General features: G+C 54.0%; 1 protein-coding gene across 4 annotated transcripts in view; it reads left to right on the forward strand.

Annotated features, from left to right (window-relative positions):
• Positions 1–24,739, forward strand: part of RGS12 (regulator of G protein signaling 12) — a 104,728-nt gene that overhangs the window by 15,365 nt on the left and 64,624 nt on the right. For all 4 annotated transcript variants that reach the window (XM_045075113.1, XM_045075116.1, XM_045075107.1 and 1 more), the window contains 2 exons: positions 5,468–7,448; positions 19,724–19,840. In XM_045075113.1, coding sequence (XP_044931048.1) covers positions 5,568–7,448; positions 19,724–19,840 — 1,998 coding nt within the window. In that variant the 5' untranslated portion in view covers positions 5,468–5,567. The remainder of the gene's footprint in view (positions 1–5,467; positions 7,449–19,723; positions 19,841–24,739) is intronic.

Genomic DNA, 24,739 nt, shown 5'->3' on the forward strand with positions numbered 1-24,739 from the left:
CGGTTGTGTGGGGCTGTTGGTGGCCCGGTGGGACTGCTCGAGGCCAGTTTGGAGAGAGAGGTGCTTCCAGAAAAAGCTGTGTTTGATTGGCCGAGTGGGGTGGTAGGCAGCCAGGAGGGTGTGGGAAATGGGTTTGTAGCTGCAGAGAGCATTACCCATGAGGGAGGGCTTTGCTGTCTAGAGAGGAAATGGGTTCTCAAGGGAGAAGGAACAGGGGCATAGAGAAGGGGTCCTGGCCCGGGTTGACCGAGCTGGTGGTGCCATTTGGTGGAACAGAGTGTGTGGGGGCCATGACCCCTGGAGGGTCCCCATGGGGTGTGCTGTGCTCCTTGGGTTCCTTGGGAGAAGCTCACAGAGCGGCAGGGGTATGGATGTGTAGCTGGGGAGTCATTGGTGGCCTGCCAGTATCCTTGTCCCTGAGCTGTGGGGTCTTTGGTGGAAGGGTCCGCTCCCTCAAGGGGAAGCCCTGTGCTTGGCCAAGTCCCATGCACAGTCCCAGCCTGGGCCACCGTGAGTGGCAGGTAAATAATGTGAGCAGATGTCAGCTGGAAGTAGCCTACGTAACCCAAGAAACCACAAGCTTGTCCTCTGGCGTTTGGGGACCTGCCATATTGGGGAGGGCAGGTCCCAGGTCGGTTTGGTTTGGGGGAGAGCGGGAAGCATGTCCTGGACTGGGGACAGCTTCTCCGAGGTCGGGTGGTGGGCTGCTAGGATGAATCAGACAGGGTGAGGCTGGGATGCGGGGATGGTCAGCGTGTGTCGTGGTGCGTGTGATCATGTGGGGGCTGTGTTGGGTCTTCCGCAGATGTTCCCAAGGGGAAGCTAGGGGGAGGTGGCCCCCAGCGGGTGGAACTGGTGGAACTAGTGCTGTGGAAGTGCCTGGGTGGGTGGCTGGAGGAGTGCCCAGACACGATGGACTTGGGGGAGGGGAGAGGGGTGGGGCCTGCTGGTGGCTGGATCCCAGTCCGGGAGGGTTGTATGGCGCTGCCAGGCTCCTATAGCCAGGGCTTAGGCCGTGGGAGGGACTGTGGCGGCTTGCTCCCAGCCCCAAGGCTGTGTCTGCTTCCTCTGAGGACCCCTCCATGTGGACTCGAGAGAGCTGGGTTCCAGTCCACCCATGATGCCCATTAGCTGTGTAGCCCTGACAGGTTATCTCTCAGCATGTTCATTTGCTCATCTGAAAAGTGGGAATAATCATACCCATCTCATAGTGGCGTTGGAACCACATGGAAGGTTGTGAGAACAGCCCTGGCCGGTGACAAGTGCTGAGCACTGAGCACTGAGTAGCGGTCACTGAGTACCAAGTACTGAGTACTGAATACCAAGCACCTAGTACTGAGCACTTAGTACTGCATACTGAGGATTGAGCACTATGTAAGGCCCTACACTGCCAGTGCTTCTACTGTTGTCTGGCTGTGTTCCTGCTCTTCCTGCTTGTCCCCGGTATGCTGGGTACTCTGCCTGGTAGTTCTCAGGCTCCCCTCCTACGCTGCTCCTGGGCACTGTTGCTGTTCTGCACGGCTTCGGTCTTCAGCCCTGAGAATGCCTGTAACCTCTGGTGGCAGAGTCATGGTGAACTGGGGTGTGGTCGTCACAGATGTGTCCCCTTGTGGGTGGGGATGGAGGCCAAGCCCTGGGCGCTCTCCTCCCAGAGGGAACCCGAGCACAGGGTGCAGTTCGCCTTGTCTTGCTTCTGCCCCCTGGGGCCTGTGGGCTGCTCAGGGCCGGGCCCCTTTCTGGGGGCTTCTGGGTCTGACCCTGATTTGAACCTTAGAGAGGAGTCAGGAGACATCACTGCTGCTGATTTGTGTTTCTAGGTCCTGCTGGTCTGAACGACATGTTGGTAAAGAAATGGCCGTGTCATTTGGTGATGAGAAACTGATCCTGGTAGTGGGCGTAGTGAGGAGGAGACCCTCGCGTCCCCCTGTCTGTGCTGCGAGGAAGTTATCACCTCTTTCTGACCTCTTCCCTTTCCTGCCCCATGGGGAGGCTGGATCAGAGGATGTCTTTGTCAGCTTAGGTTGCCAGGACACTCCCTGCTGAGCGGCTGGAGGCACGCCGAGGTCCAGGTGCCCACGAGTCCACTGTCCACCTCCTGCTTCCGTGTGGCTGCCTTCTTGTGTCCTCACTGTCCTCAACCGAAGGAGAGCAGGGGCGGAGGGCTGGGAGGGCCTTAGTCTCCTCTTCCCCATCCCGACTGCCCCACCCTCCTGATCTCATCTGAACCTAATCGCTCCCAAAGGCTCTCCAAATACCGTCCCACTGGTTGGGGGTGGGGAGTGGCATTTCAACAGCCTACGGATCCGGAGACACATGCATTCAGCCCAGAGCAGCTGAGCTCCAGGCAGGGCGTTCCAGGTGTTGGCACCTGTCAGACGCACCTGGTGGGGGGGGTGAGGGTAGGGACTTTGTCGGAGCAGGTGGCTCAGACCTACTCACCCAGAGTTTTCGTGGTGGAGGAAAGGCACCTAGGAACTGGCACTAAAGCAGCTCAGATGGGAGAAAGCCTAGGCAGGGGGTGGTGGTGGTGGTGGTGTGTGTGTGTGTGTGTGTGTGTGTGTGTGTGTGTGCTGGAAACTGTTCCCTGTGCTTTTTCTGAATTTCACTGCCTGCTCATTTTACTATTAACTGATGCAGTTTAAGGAAAAATTCACTTGTAGGCTGAACTCATAACACGTGGTTATAGGTATTAAGATACTACTTACATGAATTAGAAACAATTTTTTTTTTTTTTTTTTGTGCAAGCCAAAATGCAGAAGACTGTTACTCTGTGTTATATCATAGGTGCGGGGACTCTAGTGTTTGGATGAATTACAAAATAACTCTGCATATAAAATTAGGAAATCCTTTCTTTTATAGAGGTAGCTCCTGTTGGCTGGTGGAGTCAACCAGGCGGTTTTCTGTTACCAGAGCAGTGCTGCAGGGCCAACCTCTGTCTTGGGAGGGGTCGCAGTGATGGCCCCAGTGTGCTGTTTCCTGCACCCATGTGCCCCCTCCTTACCAGTAGGCCGTTCCTTCTGGAGACTCCAGGGGATTGTCTGTCTCCTTGCCTTTTGTGGCTTCTAGAGAAGCCCCATTTGTGAGCTCTGTGGCCCTTCCTCTACCTTCACAGCCTGTGCCTCTGGTCTCTGCTTCTCTCTGACTCTGGCCCTCCTGCCAGTCCCCTGGGCCTGCCTGTATCATCCAGGGTGACCTCCCGTGTTGAGAGCCTGTAGTTGACCATGGCCGTGAGGTCTCTGGCTCCTTCCCAGTTCCCCTGTGGGGGGTGGGGGTAAGGGTGAGGCATATTTGGCGGGGGGTGCACCATGCAGCTTGGAAAAGCCCCAGTGAGGAGACCAGCAAATGCTATTCTTGGCCAACTGTAATATACATATTTTTAATGATGAATATCAAGTATTAAATGTCTACTCATCATACTTAAATGATTTCCAAATTACCACATAGGTATTAAATAGTATGGTAGTTTAGAAATAAATTGTTCTTTTATCAGTCTTACTATCTGGATGGTTTTATTCAAACCCACACGCTGCACACTGTGTCCTCTGTGTCCCTGTGTCCGCCAGCAGGGTGACCCTGGAGCATACCCTTCAGTCCCTCCAGCTCCTTCTCTCGTGCGTGGCTGTGCAATACTTGGAATTAGGCTTCTGTTACTGCAGACCTTTCCCGGGATGAAGAATTTCTCCTAACAACTTTAAAACAATTACTTAAAAAAGTACACTCCTTAACATGATCTCTGTGTTTTGGCTCTTCACAACATGATTTAATATATTCTGTTTTTTTTTAAGGTTTTATTTATTTGTTTGAAAAGAGAGAGTGCATGAGGGGGGAGGGTCAGTGGGAGAAGCAAACTCCCTGCTGAGTAAGGAGCCCGATGTGGGACTTGAACCTGGGACACCTGAGCCAAAGGTAGGCGCTTAGCCAGCTGAGCGACCCAGGTGTCCCCTATTATATATATATATTTTTTGTAAGATTTTATTTATTTTATTTATTTGTCAGAGAGAGAGAGAGAGAGAGAGAGAGTGAGCACTGGCAGACGGAGGCGGAGGGAGAAGCAGGCTCCCTGCCGAGCAAGGAGCCCGATGTGGGACTCGATCCCAGGACGCTGGTATTATGACCTGAGCCGAAGGCAGCCGCCCAACCAACTGAGCCACCCAGGCGTCCCTATTATATTGTTTTTTAAAGTGATCTTTGAAGGGATTTGTGCCACAGGAGCTCTGCTGGAGAGGCCCGTGCAGGTGCCCGCCATCGGGAGCCTTCTTGGGTCCTCAGCTGTGCCCCCAACCCCGTGCGCACCAGTGCTGTGGTCGGTGCCGACACTCCTTCCTCTTGGGGGTCTGTGGTTGGGGCTGAGCCAGGGAGAGGGGCCTGTGGGACCAACCCCGGGTGAGAGCCCTGCTCCACGTCTCATGAGCTTCCCCGGAAGACAGAACCCCACATGTGTTGTCACTGGGCACTGCTGGGAACAGAGCGCGCGTCCCACCTAACTTCCCAGGAGAGGATGCTGGCAGCTGGCGCCTGTTTCCTTTGGACTTCATCGCCCCCAAAGCCTCCCACTCTGTACCTGTTCCCTTCACTGATTTTGCCTCATCTGTGTTCATTGGGATAAACCCACGGCTGTGAGCACGACTACCTGCTACATCCCCTGTGTCCTCCTGGGGAGTCAGTGGACCTGGGCTGGTTCGGGACCCTGACACAGGTTTGCTGACAACCAGTACTTTTAATGATGAAGTCATCCCCTGGAACAATTAAGTATATTCCTTTGCTCTTTTTGCTGGCTTATCTGTTCTGTCAGTGGCCTCTGTGGTTGACTGAGGCAGGTTCAGACTCTTGCATTTTCCCCACATGGTACCTTGCTCAGAAGACAGTAATTGAGGGAGGGAGTTGGAATGTGAGAGAATATAAGCTGTCTCTTTCCTGATGGAGAGCTGCTTGTGAAGGAGGGGTTTGTGATCAACAAGGCGCCTTTCTAGACCAAGTCAATGGCCAGCCCTGCTTCTTGCTCTGTCTCTGCCTCTCGGGTTCAAGTGCAGGCTGTGATGTGCTGGGTCAGCAGAGGAGCATGAGAGCCTGTGTTGTAGCCATTCCTGGGCACTGCCAGGCTGCTGGTCCTCGGACCACACTTTGAATGCTAAGGGTCTCGAGGGGTCTTCCCTTTTGGCCCAGACAGGCAGGAGAAAGCGGGCAAACCAGGCCAGGTTCTGCGACAGTCCGGATTCCTCAACCTAAGGTGGGATTAGCCTCACTGCAGTTCTGAGAAACACGGTCTAGTGTGAAGGGAAATTTCTTAGCCTGACTTCAGGATTGATTGTATCTAGAAACTGCTTCTCCTTCACTTCGACATTTATGTGGTAACCGGAGACTTCCTGTCACGGTTTTTGTGATGAGTTCTCTTCTTACATTTAGGTACTCTGCATAAGCAATAGAAATACGGGCTCTTTAATAACAAACTATGTATTTCCTTCCTTAGGACATTATTTCAAGAAAAAGGATGGCAGCGCCCAGCCTTTCCTGAACGATGGAACCCTTGGAGTAAAGAATGATGCCCTTGGTCTTGCAAGTTCATAGAGATGTATAGGGCAGGGGACATGGTGGACCGTCCGCTTCATGGGCCGGCGCCCCCTCGATTGAGGAGCGTGGAGGTGGCCAGAGGAAGAGCGGGCTACGGATTTACCCTTTCTGGCCAGGCGCCTTGTGTGCTCAGCTGTGTCATGAGAGGGAGCCCCGCAGATTTTGTGGGTCTCCGTGCTGGTGATCAGATATTCGCTGTCAATGAGATCAATGTGAAGAAAGCGTCCCATGAGGATGTGGTGAAATTGATTGGGAAATGTTCCGGCGTCCTACACATGGTGATTGGTGAAGGCCTCGGCCACCTGGAGTCCTGCTCCAGTGACGAAGAGATTGGGTTTTATGATGGCAAAGGCTGGCTGAAGCCCAAGCTTGATTCCAAAGCCTTGGGTATCAACAGAGCAGAGAGAGTGGTTGAAGAGATGCAGTCTGGTGGCATTTTCAGTATGATTTTTGAAAATCCTAGTCTTCGCACAAGCACTTCAGAGCCCTTGAAACTGAAACAGAGATCCCTTTCTGAGTCAGCCGCTGCGCGCTTTGACCTTGGACGTGAAAGTGTAAGTCACCCAAATTCCAGCCTGCTTTCTAAGGAGGAAGTATCCAAAGTCATTAACGATGATTCCGTTTTCAGCATCGGACCTGAGAACCACGAAGATTTTGCATTGGATGCCAGTATTTTGAACGTCGCCATGGTCGTCGGCTACTTGGGTTCCATCGAACTTCCTTCCACAAGCTGCAACCTTGAGTCGGACAGCTTGCAGGCCATTCGCGGCTGCCTACGACGTCTGCGGGCCGAGCAGAAGATCCACTCCCTTGTGACCATGCGGGTCCTGCATGACCGAGTGCAGCTCTGTACCGACCAGGCTGCCGTTCTGGCCGAGTACCCAGCAGAGAAGTTGGCCTTCAGCGCCGTGTGCCCGGATGACAGGAGGCTCTTCGGGCTCGTGACCATGCAGAGCGGCGATGACGGGAGCCTGGCACATGAGGATGAAGGTGCCTTGCGGACCTCCTGCCACGTGTTCATGGTGGATCCAGACTTATTCAGCCACAAAATCCATCAAGGCATTGCCCGGCGATTTGGGTTCGAGTGCACGGCTGACCCCGACACCAATGGCTGCCTCGAGTTCCCGGCGTCATCTCTTCCCGTCCTCCAGTTCATCTCCGTGCTTTACAGGGACATGGGCGAGCTGATCGAGGGGGTGCGGGCGCGGGCCTTTGCAGATGGGGACGCAGATGCCCAGCAGAATGCCAGCACCAGCAGCAACAGTGACAGTGGCATCGGGAATTTCCACCAGGAGGAGAGGAGCAGCCGGGTGCTGGTGCTTGACCTGGGGGCCAGCTCAAGCAGGCATAGCCCCGGCAATGGTGGCTGGGAGGGTATGGGCGGCAGGGGCTCCCAGCCCTGGGGTACCCCCTGGAACGGGGCCTTCTGCCACGACACTGAAGTGGGGGGTCCGTTTGAGGTTGCTCCGCCAGCTGACAGGGGCCGGGACTTCAGTAAGCACTTGGGACCCGCTGCTCACGCTGAAGTTCCCCCGGCCTCCTTGCGGAGCTCCGTCCCTCCTTCTAAGAGGGGTGCCGCTGGCCACGGTGGTGGTTTGGGCCAGCGGTGGCTCCCGGTCCACGTCTTGCAGGAGTGGCAGTGTGGACATGCCAGCGACCAGGAGTCGTACACGGACTCCACAGATGGGTGGTCCAGTATCAACTGCGGCACACTGCCTCCTCCCATGAGCAAGATCCCCGCTGACCGCTACCGGCTGGAAGGCAGCTTGGCACAGCTCCCGCTCGGTGCCCAAAAGAGGGACTGGTCCAGGAAGGCTTTCGGGATGCAGAACATCTTCGGGCCCCATCGTCAAGTTCGAAAGACAAAGGAGGACAAAAAGGTAAGCCTGCTCAGTGTGGTTCAGGAGAACTGAGCTTGGAGTTGTAGCCCCGTCCATCTGTGATGGGATGACATGTGCTGATTGATACCTGATTGACAGGTGTCCAGGCCTGGCTCCCCTGCTGCCCTTGGGCCTCTGCTGGCCATCACAGGACGTGTTCCACTTATGTGCCGTAGGCTCTGCCCGCCGCCCACACTCTTGCAGGTCCTAGGCAGAACGACGGGGTGGGGCAGGTGATGGCGGAAGGGACGTCACTTCTCACAGCCAGGCCAAGGCCCTCCTCCTGCCCTCCTGCCTCTTGAGCTGCTGTGGGGGCCTAGGAAGGTGCTGTCCCTGTGCTCCCATGGAGCCCATTTCCACACGCCCTTTTGAGGGCAGAAAATTCCTGAAGCCCAGAGACTATTGACTTTGGTACAGGGAATTTCCCAGGGTGTGGATCCTTGCTCCGTTTCCTTCATCTGGAAAATTCTGCCGTGAGAGAAATGCCAGCCAGTCGCAGCAGTGGGCTGGTGGCTCGTGGTCTCTTGCTCGCCTCAGGTGCGTCTTAGATGGTGGGGGGACCATGCTTGACACGGTGCCCTGAACACCTACATCCCGTCTATGTTCTTTGGGGCCTTTGCCTCCCCACCCCTCCACAACCAGGAACTCAGTTTGGAGGACAAGGGTGGGCGTCAGCCTGCAGGACTTGGCTCACGGGGGTCACGACGGGGATGGGCAGGCTGAGCTGCTGGGTGGCGGGTGCCGTGTGAGTGACCCGGTGAGAGGGGGAGTGGTGCCTGGCTCAGGCTGTTTCCATGGTACTTTTTTCTAGGTGGACTTCCGTGATTTTAAAATACCTTTTCTGTGTGTGTTCTCATTTTGTTCTCACAACGGGGTGGGGGGCAGGAGAGCTGGGGGTGAGTATTTTGTTCACGCCCATTCCCTTCCCGTGTCATGGTAGTTTTCACTGTACGGTGCATTAAAGAACAGTTCGAGATGGGGGGGGCAGCCCCCCCTGGCTTTCCCTCTTGTCATCCGCCATGGGCACATTTTAATGGGTCTAAGGTTATAAACAGTTGTAATCATGTGGGTTTTTGACTCCATTCTTACACTGCACTCTGGCCTCTCGCATGCCCCTTCTCTTAGTCCTTAGCCGAGCCACGGGTGGCCTGGGTTCTCGGGCAGCAGCCCTTTCCCCCATCCTTCCCGGCAACCCCCACCGGGCCGGGCTGTGGCAGGGGAAGCACCGTGCACCTGAGCCTCCCGGCCCCACGTCCCTGTCCCCTGGGGTGGGTGGTGGAGGGAAGGCCTGGAACGCAGCAAGTGTTATCTGAAATGGGAGAAGTCACTGTCTCTTTGAACACAAACGTGTCTCCCTGCCCGTGTGCAGGAGAGGGCGACTGGGTGGTGTGTGCGGCGCAGGTGGGATGGCAGCTGTCTCTGCTGCCAGGTGCCCTGCTGTCTGAGGGCCCCCCCAGGGTTCTGACCTCGGGTACCTCCTCAGTGGGGTGCTGTGGGCCCAGTCCTGTGGCTGAGGCAGCCAGTCCTCCAGAGGACAAAGGTTTGCGCTTTAACAGGATTAAGCAAGGTCCCAATTTGAACCTTGGGTTTCTTCCTTCTGTTAAAGCTGTAATTTGTTTAGAGCAGTTTGAGGTTTACATTAACTCTGAAAAGGCACAGAGACTCCCCACGTACCCACCGCCCCCACACACGACAGCTTCTCCCACTGACTGCAGCCCCACCAGTGGACCAGTGCTGACACGTCATCATCCCCCCAAGTCCACGGCTCATGTCCAGGTCACGCTCAGTGCTGCGCATACTGTGCATGTGTCATGACGGTTTCACACCTAGTAGCTTCACTGCCCTGAACCCCCTCATGCCCCACCTGCTCCCCCCTCCCAAATCCCAGCCTTGGCGCCGGCCGATCTCCTTGCCGTCCCCACCATGCTGCCTTTTCTAGGACATGCCACGGACAGACTCTCACAGCTCGCAGCCTCTCCCTGCCGGCTCCCTTCCCTCCATCACGTGCATCCCAGCTCTTCCAGGTCTCCTCGGGGCTCAAGAGCCGGCTTCTGTTTAGTGCCGGGTAACACTCTTCCACCTGGAGGGACCACCACGGATTCATCCATCATCTGCTAAGGACATGTTAGTTACTCCGGAGTTCGGGGGATTACAGAGAGAGAGGTGCTGTTAACATCTGTGTGCAGGTTTTTGTGCATCCGTGAGCTCTCGGCTCCTGCGGTAAATGCCAAGCAGCTTCATGGCTGGATCGGATGGTGAGTGCCCAGTTTTGTAAGAAACCAACCAGCCGTCTTCTGCATTCCCGGCACCGTGGATGGGAGCTCCCGTGGCTCGGTGTCTTGGCCAGCACCTGCTGGTGTCGGGATCCTGGCTAGATTTAGTTTTCTGCATGGGGCCGTACTGTGGCTCCAGAGCCGTCTGTTGAAGATGCTGTCTTTGCTCCCTTGTCTTGCCTTTGTTCCTTTGTCAGAGATCAGTGACTATATTTGTGAGGGTCTCAGGCTTCTTTCTGATGTCCTTTCCACCTTGAACACAAGTGTCATGAGAAGGAGGACCCGGCTTTTGGGACTTAGGCTGCAACAGAGCGGTGGCCTCTCTCTTGTCGGGACATAACAGTAGGGTTCTTACCAGGGGGCTGCGGACCCAGGTCAGGAGTCTATGAGCTGTCTGGCCAGGCATCTTTATCTTTATTCACAAGTAGCTGGGAATGGTTCTTGCTATAACTCTTGAAAATCATCAGTTACTTTTTACTTTGCCTCATGGGTTCTCCTGGTTCTTAGCTCAGCCTGATCCCGCAGCTTCCCTTGCTGGAGCAGCTGAAGTTTCCAGAGGTTGTGAGCTGGTCTCCTGGTGTCCCTCCTGTAGGCTTATGGGGATGAGGAGGACTGGCTGGGAGGAATGTGGGAAGTGGCCAGAAACGGGAAGAGGAGGGGGAGGCATTGGGAAGGACGGAGGGGAGCAGCGGAGGCATCCCGGGTTACTCCCATTCCTGTCCGTGGTAGTGGCAGCTTCAGTGCCTTGCTTTACACAGACTCAGGCAGTCTTAGTGGGGCCGCAGCTCGGGGACCAAAAACACAGCTGGGAAAGTGCTAAGTAGGCCTAAAGTGGGAAGCTACTAGGAGGGAGAGCCCTCGGGGACCCTGGGGCGGGCCCCGCAGCATGGGCAGGACAGAGGCCAGTAGGGGAGAGGCAGGGGGAGCTCAGAGGCCACTCCCCAAGGCCAGGAGGCCCCTGCCACCGTGCCTCGCTGCTCCTCTGGAGACAGAGCAGAAACTGGATGGCCATCCCTGAGAAAAATGGCACAGCACTCACACACCACCTGGAAGATATCCAAACCCAGAACCAGCTCCTGTTTGACCTTGACCCCTCCCTCCCCCATGCTGCTGGCAGAGCCTCCATCAGGCTTTGGCTTGGAGCTTTGCCTACCCCCAGACGTATCTCAGCACCTAGCTGTCCTGGAGCTAGTCTTGGCCACCTGTGCCCGAGGGCTCTTTCTTGGGATGGTGGGGCAGCACTGGCCTGGATGGCCCCCTGGCTCCTCCTCCCCAGGTGAGGGGCACACACTCCCCCAACCCCAAGATGGCCTTTCCTTGTCTCTGTGCACTGACGACGGCTCCCACACGCCGCTCCTGTCCAATTACTGCTTGCATGCTCCTGCACACGGCCTGCTGTCCTCGGTCGGCCTCGGCCCCTGCTTTTGTCACTGCGTCCTCATCCTCTGTACCCAGTCTCAGTCCGGATCCTGGCCTGGGGAGCCCCACTCTTGGGGAAGCCTGGAAGCCAGTAAGCCATGGGGAATGTCGCTCCCAGTCCTGCTAACAGCGGAGCACCAGCCCCGGGGTCACAGAATGTTCTGGTCTGGGGAGGCCTGGGGAGGCCGGAGGAAGTAGGAGGCAGCAGGAGGAGGGAGTTCCTGGGGGTCGGAGCCTAAGAGAGGCCCCTGCGGATGGTTGCTGACTTTGTTTATTCTGCTTTTCTTTTTGCTGGTGTCTGTAGCTGGTAGATACAGAAGGGAGCCCATGACCCATGTGAGAAACGTGCAAGACCTTGAAATGCTGTGTGTAGCATCAAAAGTGATTCCATTCCATTTATTTTGAATCTAGAATATGGAATTCTGCGTCTTTGAAAACTGATATCCTAAGAATGATATTAATTAAAATATCTAGGTAAGTAGCAAAATCCACATTCTGAAACGTGGCACATAGTGGATTTTGGAAAATTGTGAAATGAAAGTAGGTTCATTATGATACCATCCAAGGGATTTGCTATTTTGAAACAAATTAAGAAACATTTTTCAATTCCTCAGTTTCCTTTTTCATATGAACACATCAGTAGATGGAACCCACAGAGACAAAAGCTCTTTGGGGCTTTCAGTAATTTGTAAGAGGGTGCAGGCATCCTGAAACCATGGCGTTTGAGGACCGGTGCCCCGGGGACACTTGCCTGTCAGTGGGGTAAACTTTCCGGAGAGAGTCACTTCCAACCCGGCAGTGTTGGTGGGCGCCTAATAATTAATTACCTTTCTGATTTAATGCGATGAGAAAGTGCTGGAAAAATACCATAGACTACGTGTGCTCATTTAAAAGTAGCATAGGTTTTAGCGCAGGGTCACAGCAAGATGGCACCAGTGGCCTAAGCCCCGGAGACTACTGCGTCCCTGGCTGGCTGGTGCACGCACCGCCCCTCTGGAGCTCTGGGTTCCTTCTCTTCTCCTCCTCCACCTGCTGGACCTGACCCTGAAGGACAAGAGAGCGTCACACCCTTGCTCCAGTGTCATGGCCCCGCTGTGTTCCCATGTCTGCCATGCCATGTGGGTCAGGCGGGTCACAGGACGGCCCCTGCAGCAGGGAGGCCACCCATGTCGTAGTGAGCCATTCGGCCACGTGTGCGTACACAGTTCCACAGTAGAGGTGAAGAGAGAACAGTCCTGGGGCGCCTGGGTGACTCAGTCAGTTAAGCGTCTGCCTTCAGCTCAGGTCATGATCCCAAGGTTCTGGGATCGAGTCCCACCTCGGGCTCTCTGCCCAGGAGGGAGCCTGCTTCCTCCTCTTTCTCTTCCCCTACTTGTGTTCCCTCTCTCACTGTCTCTCTGTCAAATAAATAAATAAAATCTTCCAAAAAAAAAAAAAAGATCCCCCAAATACCTATATTTAATATATTCCCATTTTTGTGTAAAAATTTCAGTACCCCTCAAGTAAACCTGTATGTTTTAAAGTGCACATATGTTTATATATAAATATCTAGAACAAATTCAAAGGAAACACCCCCAACTCATAGTTACTGCAGCGGGGGTGGGGGGGGGCAGGTAAGGGAAATCTGGGGACCGTCCAGGACATTTTAGTTTTATCTTCTTGTACTTCGATTTTTTATTAAGGGAATAGGAACATATTTTACTTGCTAAAAATAATCCCTTGGGAGAAAAAAATTATTTTTCTGAATTCTTTGAATAAGAGTGAAGTAAGGCCTGGCCCCAGAAGGCGGCGTCTGTGTTCCTGTGGCCTAGTCAGCAAAAGGCTCCTCACCCTTAGCGCAGGGAGCATTCTACGTCCCATGAATGGCTCCGGGCTTCTTCTAGTACAATGAGAGGAAGTTTTAAAATAGATTGTAAAAAAACCCTGGAGACTCCTAAAAAGGCCAGGGCAAAGGACCCGGGATTTCAGTCCCTCTGCAAAGAGAGCTTTACTCGTGACCCTGTGGAAACAATGCTGAGCAACGTGGCATCCCTCTCTGCCCCAGATCATGAGGAAAGGAGGCTCTCAGGGACAGGAGACCCTGGCCTGGCAGCTGGGGGCCAGGGGCGGTCCCCTCTCCAGCACTGCTGGGAGGGCCCAGGGCTGGGTTGCTCAGGGAGGCCTTGGGAACAAAGGGACAGACACAGAGCGCCCCCTGCTGACTATCCTGCTGAGATTTCCTGTGGTTTCCAGGCAAAGTGAGTGTTCAGAGCTAAGTGGCCACCATGTTCCTACCAGAGTCAGGAGCCTTCGAGTCCCGCACGGTCACCTGTTCTGTCCTCGTGCTTCTTTCTCAGCTTTGTGAAGATGCCTTATCACTTGTCCGGTGTCGTTTCCCAGATTTACCCGGGACACTGTGTGCGGCTGCCCCTCATTTATTTTCATGGCGCGCTCACACACACACACACACACACACACGCTCGCTCTCTCATACACACTCCCCCGAGCCGTAGAAGGAATGGTGGGAGCTGCTCTTTGGGACACCCTGCACCCATCTCCATCTTGGGCTGTGCGCATGACGGGGTTTCCCGGGGTCTGTCCATGGTGGAATGGCTGGTCCGTGGCAGTACGTGTCCATCTTTGCAAGTAACGGCCCGTGCTGAGTTTTTCATATCTGTATTTGTATTGACTGGAAATAGCAGGTCTCTGGAGCAGGGACAGATTGGATTACTGATCTATGACAAGCACACTGTTCCCGGTGCTCAGTCCTTGCCTCTGGCCCATTGCAGGGACAGTCGTGTCAGGGATCACCCTGCGCACCAGCATGGTACTGGAGGCAAGAAGCCCTGTAAATGGGAATTGGGGCACTTATACACAGGTTGTACCCTCTTCTTTCCTCCCTTGAGAGAGGAGAGAATCCCTGGCTCTTTAAGCAAGTATCCTTTGAGACAGAGGGGTGAACCCTGGGTTTCCCCTCCTACCCTTTGCAGTGTAGATAAATGTCTCTGGGAGTGAAGGCCTGATAGGTTCTCCCCAGACGTATTCCAGCCCCACCTCTGAAATGTGAGGACTTACCCTTGGCAGGTAAATTTCTCCTGGAGTTTACAGTGCCTGTTCCCCTATAACCCAATCACCAGTCCAAGACCGGGAGACTGTGGGTTCAGGTCCCATGCCTCAGTTTCCCGGCAGTCCCTCACCACTACTGTGAGTGCCTAGACTGACGCTGCATGTCTTCGCCAACACTCGGCCTGGCCAGGCTTCTTGAGTTTTCACCGGTCTAGCAGTGAGACGGGAGAGTGCACCATGGCTTTGCTCCTGGAGAGGCATGTTCCTCATTGTTGAGGCACCTGCTTAAGCTGATGCCCACTTTTCTCTTGGGTTGTCTCTTCTGCTTGACCTGTCAGAATTCTAGATCCTGGCTGTTGACCCTGTGCTGATGGCATTGCATGTACACAGTTCATGGCTTGTGTTATTCATTTGCTTTGTGGGGTCTCCATGAACAGAAGTTTTTTTTTTTTTAAAGATTTTATTTATTTATTTGACAGATAGATCACAAGTAGGCAGAGAGGCAGGCAAAGAGAGGAAGGGAAGCAGGCTCCTTGCTGAGCAGAGAGCCTGATTTGGGGCTCAATCCCAGGACCCCGGGATCATGACCTGAGCCTAAGGCAGAGGCTTTAACGCACTGAGCCACCCAGGCGCCCCTGAACAGAAGTTCTTGACCTTCATGTCAACCATCTTGTCAGTCTTTTCCTTCTGATTTGCAGTGTTGATATAACACATTCATCATTAACCTGAGGTCAGGAAGATTCTCCCTCTCCCTTTTCTTTTCTTTTTAAAAAGATTTTATTTATTTACTTGAGAGAGAGAGAGAGAGAGCGACCACAAGTGGGGTGAAGGTCAGAGGGAGAAGCTGGCTCCTCACTGAGTAGGGAGCCCGATGTGGGGTCTGATCCCAGGACCCTGGGATTATGACCTGAGCCGAAGGCAGATGCTTAACCGACTGAGCCACCCAGGTGCCCTCTGTTTTTTTTTTAAATTTTTTATTTTTCTTAAAAATGTTTGCAGTTGATCTTTATGAGTGGAATAAGGTGATTGGCAAATTAATTTTTTCTCTCTTGGGATGACTTTGGAGCTGCTGCTCTTGTTAGAGCACAAAATTCATCCTGCCATGTGGCTCAGCTGTGCCCCTATGCATCACGTGTTCACATGTGTGTGCGTCTGCTTCTCAGGGCTCTACTCCCCACCGTCCACACCTCCAATGATACTTTCCTTTCACATTTGCAGCTCAGTAATGAGTCTTCATATCTGATATGCTGGATCTCCTTACCTTATCTTGGCTATGCTGAGCCTTGCTCTTTTATGTAGATTTCACAGTAAGTTTTTGTAAATTGTCCAAAAATGCTACCAACATTTTTGTTGCAGTCGTACTTTCATCTGTAGACTGATTTGGGAGAACTGAAATGTTTAGAATATCCAGTCTTCCTATCCATGAAATTGGTATTTCTCTCCATTTATTTTAGCTTTGTTTTCTTTGTAAAAATTTATGACTTCCTTTATAAGTATCTTTAATTAGATTTACTTTTAGAGCCTCCCTTCTGCAATCAGCTCCTGGATGTTGCTGTCTGTGTCCCCTACCCCTGGCAGAGCTGGGTCGTCACCAGGCTCTGCCCCCAGGGGCACTGGGAGTGGACAGAAGGGAGGGGGAGGGCCCTGTCCCTCCCTGTCTGCTCTCTCCTTTTTGCCACAGCAACACTTCTCACCTCAGTGAGTGGGCAGTTCTTCCCCCTGTAGACCCTTAGCTCAGTTTTGGGCTCCCCCCCTCCCTGGGGGCTATCTCCTGGCCCCTCAGACACCAGCATGGCCCCATCTCTTCCCAGGTCTCGGTCCTCATTTGGCCACTGAGTTTATATCTCTCCCTCCCTCTTGGTGTCCTGTCCCAGTCCCTGGATATAGCCACCTCCCACGGTGGCTGTCTCCAGACCTCTTAGGGCCTCTGTTTGCCTTCCCGTGTCTCTGGTGCCTGGTTCACTGTTCTTTCCAGGGGGTTCTCCCTGTGAAAACCACTGGAGTGGGCTTGCTTTCTGACTAGACGCACTAGACACACCAGGAGCAGTATATCAGCTGGAAGTCTTACTTCTTAAATTCTCTAATTTTCCCACATTTTAGAAAAACCTCCAGATGATCTGGTCTCTGTTTTGAGCTAGGGTCTTCTTTGTTAGCATCCGTTTTTTCAGGAAGTGCTGACTGAGCACCTATTGTGTGCTGGGATCTGCCGGAGGGGTGGGGGCATGACTGAGCAAGACAGGCACAGCTTGGCTCCCCCGTGACTGATGACCTTCCGTCGAGACTCTCAGCGTTCGGAGTTTCTGGTTCTAATTGTAACTAAGAAGTGACAGGCCAGTCCCCCCTGGGTGACTGTGAGCGGGCGCCTCTCTGGCCTCCATGTTCTGCTGTGAGATTGAGGGGGTTGGACTGGCTGCTTTGGGTCACGGCCTGTGGTGACATGAGCCCCTGATGCAGTGGTTCCATGGGATAGTTCAGCACCAGTGCCGAGTGGTGGAGGGCCGTGGGGTTCTGCCCTCTCCCTGTTTCCACCCTGGAGAGAACGACACTTCTCAGGCTCCCTGAGAGACCCCTTGTTCATGGTCTGAGGTGATGGGAGCCAGGTGGGTTGTTTCTCCCACATCCTACGTGGGGGCAGGTGCACGGGAGGGCCCTCCGGTTCTTCTGGAAGCCCGGCTGCATACCCAAGCCTCGGCTCCATCTCCAGCGTGGCTGCCAGTGGTCAGGCGGTGCTCCCCATGCCCGGAGCTGGGGCGAGACGGAGTCTACCGCCGATGCTGGACAACGGCCATGGCCATGTGACCGTGATAGCATGCTCCGTCTGTCTGTCTCCTCCCCATGTTCAAGCCCACAGTGTCAGCCACCTACATTCACTCCTGTTGGTGGCTGGGGGTTCTGGCGTATTCCAGTGCTGCATGGCCAGCCCAGCCCAGTGACACTGTGTTCTTCTCACGAAGCTGTGTGCTTGTTACCCCTCCCTGCAAATAAAAATGCAGAATCGCAAACACATGATTTGTGCAACGGGGTCATCTTGTGCATGTTCAGAGCCCTCTTTGGCCTCAGAACTGACTAAGAGCATTTCCCATAGTGCGACTTCGGCTGCAGCAAAGGCATTTAATTTGGATGGCTGCCTGGCTTCCCTTGGCTCAGAGCGACGGGCTCCCTGTTGCTGGGCACTTAGGTCTCTGGACAGGTTGTCCTCTGTCTTTGTCCCAGCACTGTGCTGGGCCATAGGTGTTCAGAAGACCGAGGGCCCTGCTTCTGGAGGAGTTTGTGCTAATGGGTGGGGAGGAAAAGAGTGCAGCCTCTGAGGGGGACCCCATGGAGGGGACCCCAGGACAGCCCCTAAGGCAGCACAGTTTGAGGTAGCCTCTTAAAACAGGTGGCCTGGGGTGGAGGTCAGAAGGGCAGAGACCCAGGCACCTGGAAGAGTCTGGACAGCAGGTACCCAGCCTCACCTACTGTGTGGAAGGGTCCCAGCGAAGGGAGTGCCCTGCATCCCTGCACAGGAAGCCTGCCAGCATGGGTCCTCTTTGAACTCTTTTTGGGATATTAGCATTTGATGAGCATAGTGGGATGTTCTGTTACCAGTTCTCAGCACCCCTGTGCTGCTGGTGGCGGCCAGGGTGCATCTGGGACAGGGACCCTGGGCTGCCCCTGCCTTTTCTTCAAGCCTACAGATTTTCCTGTTCCTGAGACAGTTCCTTCCTCTGTCTTTCTCCGCTCCCTCTCCCTGTCCCTCCCTCTCCCCTTTCCCCTTCCCTCCCTCTCCTGCTCTCTTTCCCTCCCTCTTCCCTCCCTCCCCAGACAGACCCCTTTGCTGTCCCTGCTTCTGGCCTTTGCTCCGTTGGGTTCTTTCTGCTCACAGCTGCACACAGGTTGCCTTTCTCTCAGCTTGCCCACTAGGTCAGCTGACTTTGCTCAGATCCCCTACTGGTTTTCAGCACGGCCTTGCCCATGCATCCCCCTGCTGCGTTCAGCCTCATCTCCACTCCTGTCAGCCTGGTCCCTTCTAGCTGTCCTGGCATGTCTTCTGCCTGGTGCTGGGCTTGTGGTCTGCCTCCTAGCCTCCAGGGGCCTCTGGTTTCCTCCAGAGTGTGAAGTGTTCAAGGAGCCCGCAGCTACCCTGGGGCCATCTCTGGGTAGCCCCTCAGGAGGGCTGATGGATGCATTGGGAGTCTGGAGAGCTGCCCCAGGTCCGGCTCGGGAAGCAACTGCCAAGAGCCCCGTGGCGCTGAGAAAACCAAGGCAGGTGCTCTTGGCACCTACATTCCTTCTTAATAAAAGTCGAGGGACTAAAAATTATGTGCTTGTTGCTTTGGTTCAGGCCGAGTGGCTGGTGGGGCAGAGGTGAGAAGTCAGGTTCTGGGTGTGAGTACAAAGGCGGGGTTGCGGGGGGCAGCAGTGGGTGCGAGGAAGCCGGGGGAGGCTGGGAGGAAGCAGGAGGCTGTGCTCAGTGGGTGAGGACTGTCCTCCCTTGGAGGCCCCTGTAGCCTGAGGTCCTGGGCGGGGGCGGTGGGGAAGAAGGGTGGGTGAAGGGAAGGCTGTCACGTTGCTGAGGGCACCCAGAGTCCATGTCGGGTAGGTCGGGGGACGGCAGTCCTGGGGGTGCGTTCTTCCCCCAGGCAACCTCGTGGCCTGGGCACAGGTGCCTCCCGGGCAACAAAGAGGGATGGTGGCATCAAGGGTGTGTGTGAGGCTCATGGGGTGTTGAGACCCAGCCCGCCAAGCTCTCCCAGGCAGGGGCGCAAGCCTGGGGTGCCCTAGGGTCTTAGGCAGGAGGAAAGCTGACAGCAGTTGGAGAGCCTCACAGTCTTTAGAAAACATGGAAACTTCCTTTCTGTCTGAAATGGGTCACTTGGGATTTCAAGTACCCAGGAAATCAGAGATTTTCAGCTGTGATGCTTTTTATATTTAAAATGTGCTGCCTTATTTGTTGGACCCAAATCGCATTTGGGGAAGTGTCCAGCATAATGACAGGGAATTAATTCTGGTCATTTCCCAGAGAAAGAACAAGATGTTTTAATGGCCTGTGATTTCATGCACCTGAATCGGTTTGGTCTTCAGACACCAGCTGAATGTCTAAGGAGTCCTTAGTTTCCAAAAATGCCTATAAAATGATGTAAAAGCATAATCTCTACATTAATAGTTGTTTCTCTCCCCACACAGTTTATTTTTCCCCAAATATCCTCATGTTTTTTTCATTTGCTCTTGGCAGCAGCCTCTGGAGGCTGGGGGTGGGGGGGTGGGACCCCTGCGTGTGCTTATGGGGCGGTAATGGGGTGTGAGGCTGGGGTTGTCCTCAGGCTACAGCGCTTCAGTGGTGGGGCAAATATGTAGTCGTCCTGGGGTGACTTTTGTTTTCAACTTTGGATTTTTATTGTGGTGACACTTGCAGAGCATGACATTGACCCCGGGCAACGTGCCAGTCTTGCCCTCCTGTGCTCCCTGGCGCCCTCTTCTCTCCAGGGTAGTGCACCTGGCAGAGCTCAGCATCTCTTTCCAGGAAGATAATGTGATTTGTTTTTTCTTTGTGTTTAGGGCTCAAAATTTGGGCGGGCCATCGGACTCACTCAGACTTCTCAACGCACCTCTGCCCGGAGATCGTTTGGAAGATCCAAGAGATTTAGTATCACGCGCTCCCTTGATGACCTTGAGGTATGTGATTTCAGTTTTTCTCTTTCCTTCATCAGACTTTTTATGTTGAAGTGAACATCAGTCGTGCAGATACATCTGAATCTTCCTGAATCCCACCCCGATCCTTCTCCCCTTCCCTCCCTCTCCCCTGGTAACTGATCTGTGGGTAGGCAGGCTTTGACCGCATGTCTGGGCCTTTTCTGGCCCCTCAAGTGTCTGCAGAGCACATGGGGGGCTTCACGCTGTCTTCCGTGTGGCCAGCGGGGCTGTAAAGGCCTTACAGATGCGAGCTGATCTCACCCCTCATGGGGATCCTGGGGAAGGGCCTCTCATGGCTCCTTCTTCAAAGATCAGGTGTTGATTCACCGATCGAGTTGCTTGCTTTTATCCAGAGTCCTTACAAAAGTGAGCGGTCTTGACTTTGAGAGCAGCTGTAGGTCCACAGAAGGGTGCAGCAGAAGGCACAGAGCCCCCGCGCTCCTGGCTCGCATGGGTGTAGGCCATGGGACACAGACAGGCCAGTGTGGAGGCGTCCTTGTTAGGCTCGCAGTATGTATGAGCAGCCACTCTCTGGGCCGTGCATTTGCCGGCTGTGGACAGGCGTGTAATGTCACATGCAGGTTTCACTACCCCGACAACCCTGTGCCCTGCCTGATAACCCTCCCTTCTCCCCCGAATCCTTCCTTGGCAGCACCCGATCCTCCCGGGGATCAGTGTGTGTTCTAGTACTTGACACGGAGTCTTACCCTGCCCCCTTGCACATGCTGCCTGGCACTTTCCAGGCGAACCCTCATGGCCTCGGTCTGGTGTGCTGGTTGAAACACAGTATCCTGCTGTCAGTGTGCTGGGGTCCCCCCAATCTGCTGCCCGTGGACAGCCAGTGGGAAGCAGGAAACCCTCTCCTCTGTGTTTGAGCCTGGGTACACGCTCTCGCAAGGGCCCCTTGAGCCCGTGTGGAGGTTGTGGGGGGGGCCTGGCCATGGAGGGCTGGGTAATAGGTGGCTAGATGCCATTGGCCATGGCCACTCCCACGCAGGCTCTGGTCACCCCTCCTCTCTGGCACCTGGTGCCGTCAGACTTGAATTTTCCATTCCAGTGGAAGGGCACCTTGGTTTACTTTGCATTTTGCTGATGACGAGCTAGGCTGAGTGGCCCACTGTGGGCTCTCTGGCACTGTTCGAAATTAGCGGCGTATTCATATTCTTTTTCTGTTTTTAAAAAAGATTTTATAGTATTTCTTTATATATTAATCTGAATATGGGTCCTTTGTCAAATAAATGTTTTAAAAAATCTTTATGGCTTATTTCCACCTTTGTTTACGGTGTCATTTGTTACACATATATTTAATTACAGTAAACTGTTGCAGCACAAAGTTCCTGCTGTTAGTGCCCAGCTCCGTGGTGGTACACACGGCCATGTTGTTGTGCAGCCATTCCCCACCCTCCGTCCCCAGCACTCTTCCTCTTGCAACACGGAAACTGTCCCCATGGGGCACAGATTCCTCATCCCCTGCCTCCATTCCCCAGTGCCCACTGCCACACTTTTTGTCTCTGATTTTGACGACCCCAGGTCCTTCGTATAAGGGCAATCAGATAGGATCTGGCTTATCTCACCGGGCACAGTGTTGTCCAAGTTCATCCACAGTGTAGCACATGTCAGAACGTCCATTTCGTTCATTGTATGGGTAAGCCACGTTGTGTCCATCTTTCCATCTGACAGCGGACTCCTAGGTTGCTTCCACCTTTTGTCTGCCATGGAGAACCCTGCTGCGAACACAGTTGTGCAAATATCTGTTTGGTTCTGTTTAAAAACTAACTACATAAGGTAATTTCTTACAGCCTGAATTTGTTTCTTAAACTGAAACAAACCAACTTTGGTTGTTTCTTGCTTAAAATAGCAGGGTAATTTGTGTTTTCATGCAAAACTGCAATCATTGACTGTTCGAGCTGGAAGGGGCCGTTGAAAGTATCTCGTTTTCTGGGCTGGATGTGGGTGGGGGTGGGGTGTCAGAGTCGGAGCGTGGGCCTGGAAGCTGGAGCTGAGCTGGTTGTGGGGTCTCTCGCCGGTGGTCTCGTGGTGAGTAGGGGGCAGTTCTGGTTAGTAATGCTCAGCACCCACGCTCTCGTGGAAGAAGCAGAGGCGCATGCCACACTTGTGCTCGGGCGAGGCCGGACCTGCTGGCTGGGACCCCCCGAGCAGTGCTGCTGCCACTGGAAGGGGGGGTTCTCGACGGAGCCTACCTTCTCAGGTTAGGCGGCTTGCCAGGTGTCTTCTCTGCATGTTTCTGGAAGGGGCGTGGAAGGGGTCTGAGCTTCCGTGAGGTGACGAGGTCGCATCAGCCAGGCTCGTGGTGGCAGCCTGTGGTCTGACCTCCATGTCCCTGATGTGGTCCCGGCCTCTGCAGCCGCATGCTTTTTGCTCATATCTCCTCGCCCACGAGGAAGTGCTGGGGCTTCTCACGCCATGCCACCTGCATGGGTGCCGTGGTCTGTGCTCCTTTTTTTTTTTTCCTAAAGATTTTATTTATTTATTGTCAGAGAGAGAGTGCGGAGCGAGAGCGAGCACAGGCAGACAGAGTGGAAGGCAGAGTCAGAGGGAGAAGCAGGCTCCCTGCGGAGCAAGGAGCCCAATGTGGGACTCGATCCCAGGACCCTGGGATCATGACCTGAGCCGAAGGCAGCTGCTTAACCAACTGAGCCACCCAGATGTCCCTGTGCTCTTGATCAAGGGCAGGCCGGCCACTTGTATCTTTTCTCTCTGACCTTCAGACCAGCTCCACAAGGAACTTGACATGGTCTCTGTGGTACAGGTGGGGAGACTGAGGTGTGGGATCAATAGCATTTTCCTGGCCATGCCGGGCTGCATGCTGTGGTCTTTTGCCACATCTGGGACCTCTCACTTTTGTTAAACTGGTACCTTAGAGACATAAGATCAAATCTTTGCTATTTTTTTCCCTGTCTGAGGATTTGAAAATGTAGATGCTACATGTAACTTTCATGAACGCTTGTCACTGGTGAGCCTCTTTCCGAGGGCAACTCCTGGAGCACATTGTCTGTCTGTCCTTCCCTTTGTTCCTCTTCAGCAGGTGTCCTAGGCATCCTCTGGGACTGTCCCCAGACTCTTGGCCTTCACTCCCTTGTCCGGTCCCCTCCCCAGAGGCACTGGCGTTCACATCAACCTTCATTTGGTGCTTAATCATCCTGGGCGTCTTAGAACATTCTCTCCATGTTGCTCCTGCTAGAGGCCTCTACATCCCCTCGACCACCACCAGCCTGGCCCCTCGGCATGAGTCTGGTCTCTAGTCCCCTCCCTGAGGCCCCTGGGACACCAGCACCTGGGGTCGGGTTCCCTGGAGGTAGAGTCAGACAGAGAGCTACTTAAGCTGGGGGACAGTGAGGAGGAGCGAGGAGGGCCATATAACATGGTGAATGTGTGGGTCAATCAAATGAATGGTGACTGAATAAAACGAGGTGCCCAGGATAGCGATTTTAAATGAATTCAGTATTCTAATTAAAAAGAAAAATGGTCAAGGAAAAAGAAAAAATGGTCAGCCCGCATGAAAAATCTGATTATACTCTTACTAGAGATGCGTGTCAAACTGGAGGGTACAGAAAGTGAACAGAAGAATGGGAAAGGAGTCACCGTGCCATGCCAATCAGAAGAACATGGCAGGGCATCTGGGGCCGTAATTGGTCAGGTGTCTGCCTTCGGCTCACATCAGGATCCAGGGGTCCTGAGATCGAGTCCCGCATTGGGTTCCCTCCTCAACGGGGGTCTACTTTTCCCTCTGCCTCTGCCTCTGCCCCTCCTCCCTCCCTCAAATAAATAAAATCTAGAAAAAAGGAAGAACGGTGGCATAGCTCTGTTGTCAGAGTTGGCTTTTAGGCAAGAAGCCTTCCTAAAGGTAAAAAGGGAGCTTTCACAACAATAAGAGCAGTAAGAAGTTACATTCTGGTTTTTTTTTTTTTTTTAAAGACTTCACTCATTCATTTGAGGGGGTGAGGCATGCGTGCAAGCAGGGGGAGAGGCAGAAGCAGACTTCCCAGTGAGATGGGAGCCTGACATGGGGCTCGATCCCAGGACCCAGAGATCATGACCCAAGCCGAATGCAGACACTCAACTATCTGAGCCCCCCAAGATGCCCAAAAGGTTACAGTCTAAATCTGGTTCATTCAGATTCATGCATTCAGTAGCTTAGTCTCAACGTATCTGAAGCTAAAAGAGAGAGAAGCAGGAGAAGTGGACTAACGGGTGTAGCAGGAGATTTTTAACATTTCCTGCTCTGTGACTGGCGGATTGAGCAGGAAAAGGTCTGGAAGAGAGGGGATCCCAATAGCAAGACTCCTAGCTTGGCCTTCGGTACCCCACGCGGGACTGTCCCTGATGGGCACGTTCTCCCCACTCCCTCGTGGAGCGTGTAGGAATGTTGGCTACGTGCTGGACCATAAAGCGAGTCTCGGCAGCTGTGGAGGTCTCTTTATAGGGTCTGTCCACTGCCATAGCCAGGCCGGCTGGACTCCTGCGGTGCTCGCACACCCGTGAGTATGTGTTCCACCATGAGCTCCGTAGTTGAAAGGAGAATCACTGCGGAGTCAAGCGATGATGCTGAAATGTGTGCATCTGAACTGTGGTGCATAGCTGCCCCGGTGCCTGGAGTGGGTGCTCATGGTGCTATGGTGCAGGCACCAGAGGGGACAGAACGTGGAAGGTCGTCTTGAGGCTAGAGAGAGAGAGAGCAGTGAGACCCACCCAGAGGAACTGGAGGCTGGGCAGGGAGGGAGGCAGAAGGAATTAATGAAACAGAGAATGAACGGACTGAACCAGCAAGGGAATCCCTGAAGGTGGGCTTCCTTCCCAATTCGTTGGATGAGGCCTCCAAAACCTTGGCCCCCAAAGCTGATGAGGACCCAAACGGAGAGG

This window comes from Mustela putorius, unplaced genomic scaffold (assembly GCF_011764305.1).
Source record: "Mustela putorius furo isolate JIRA1106 unplaced genomic scaffold, ASM1176430v1.1 tig00000083_pilon_pilon_pilon, whole genome shotgun sequence".
Lineage (NCBI taxonomy): Eukaryota > Metazoa > Chordata > Mammalia > Carnivora > Mustelidae > Mustela > Mustela putorius.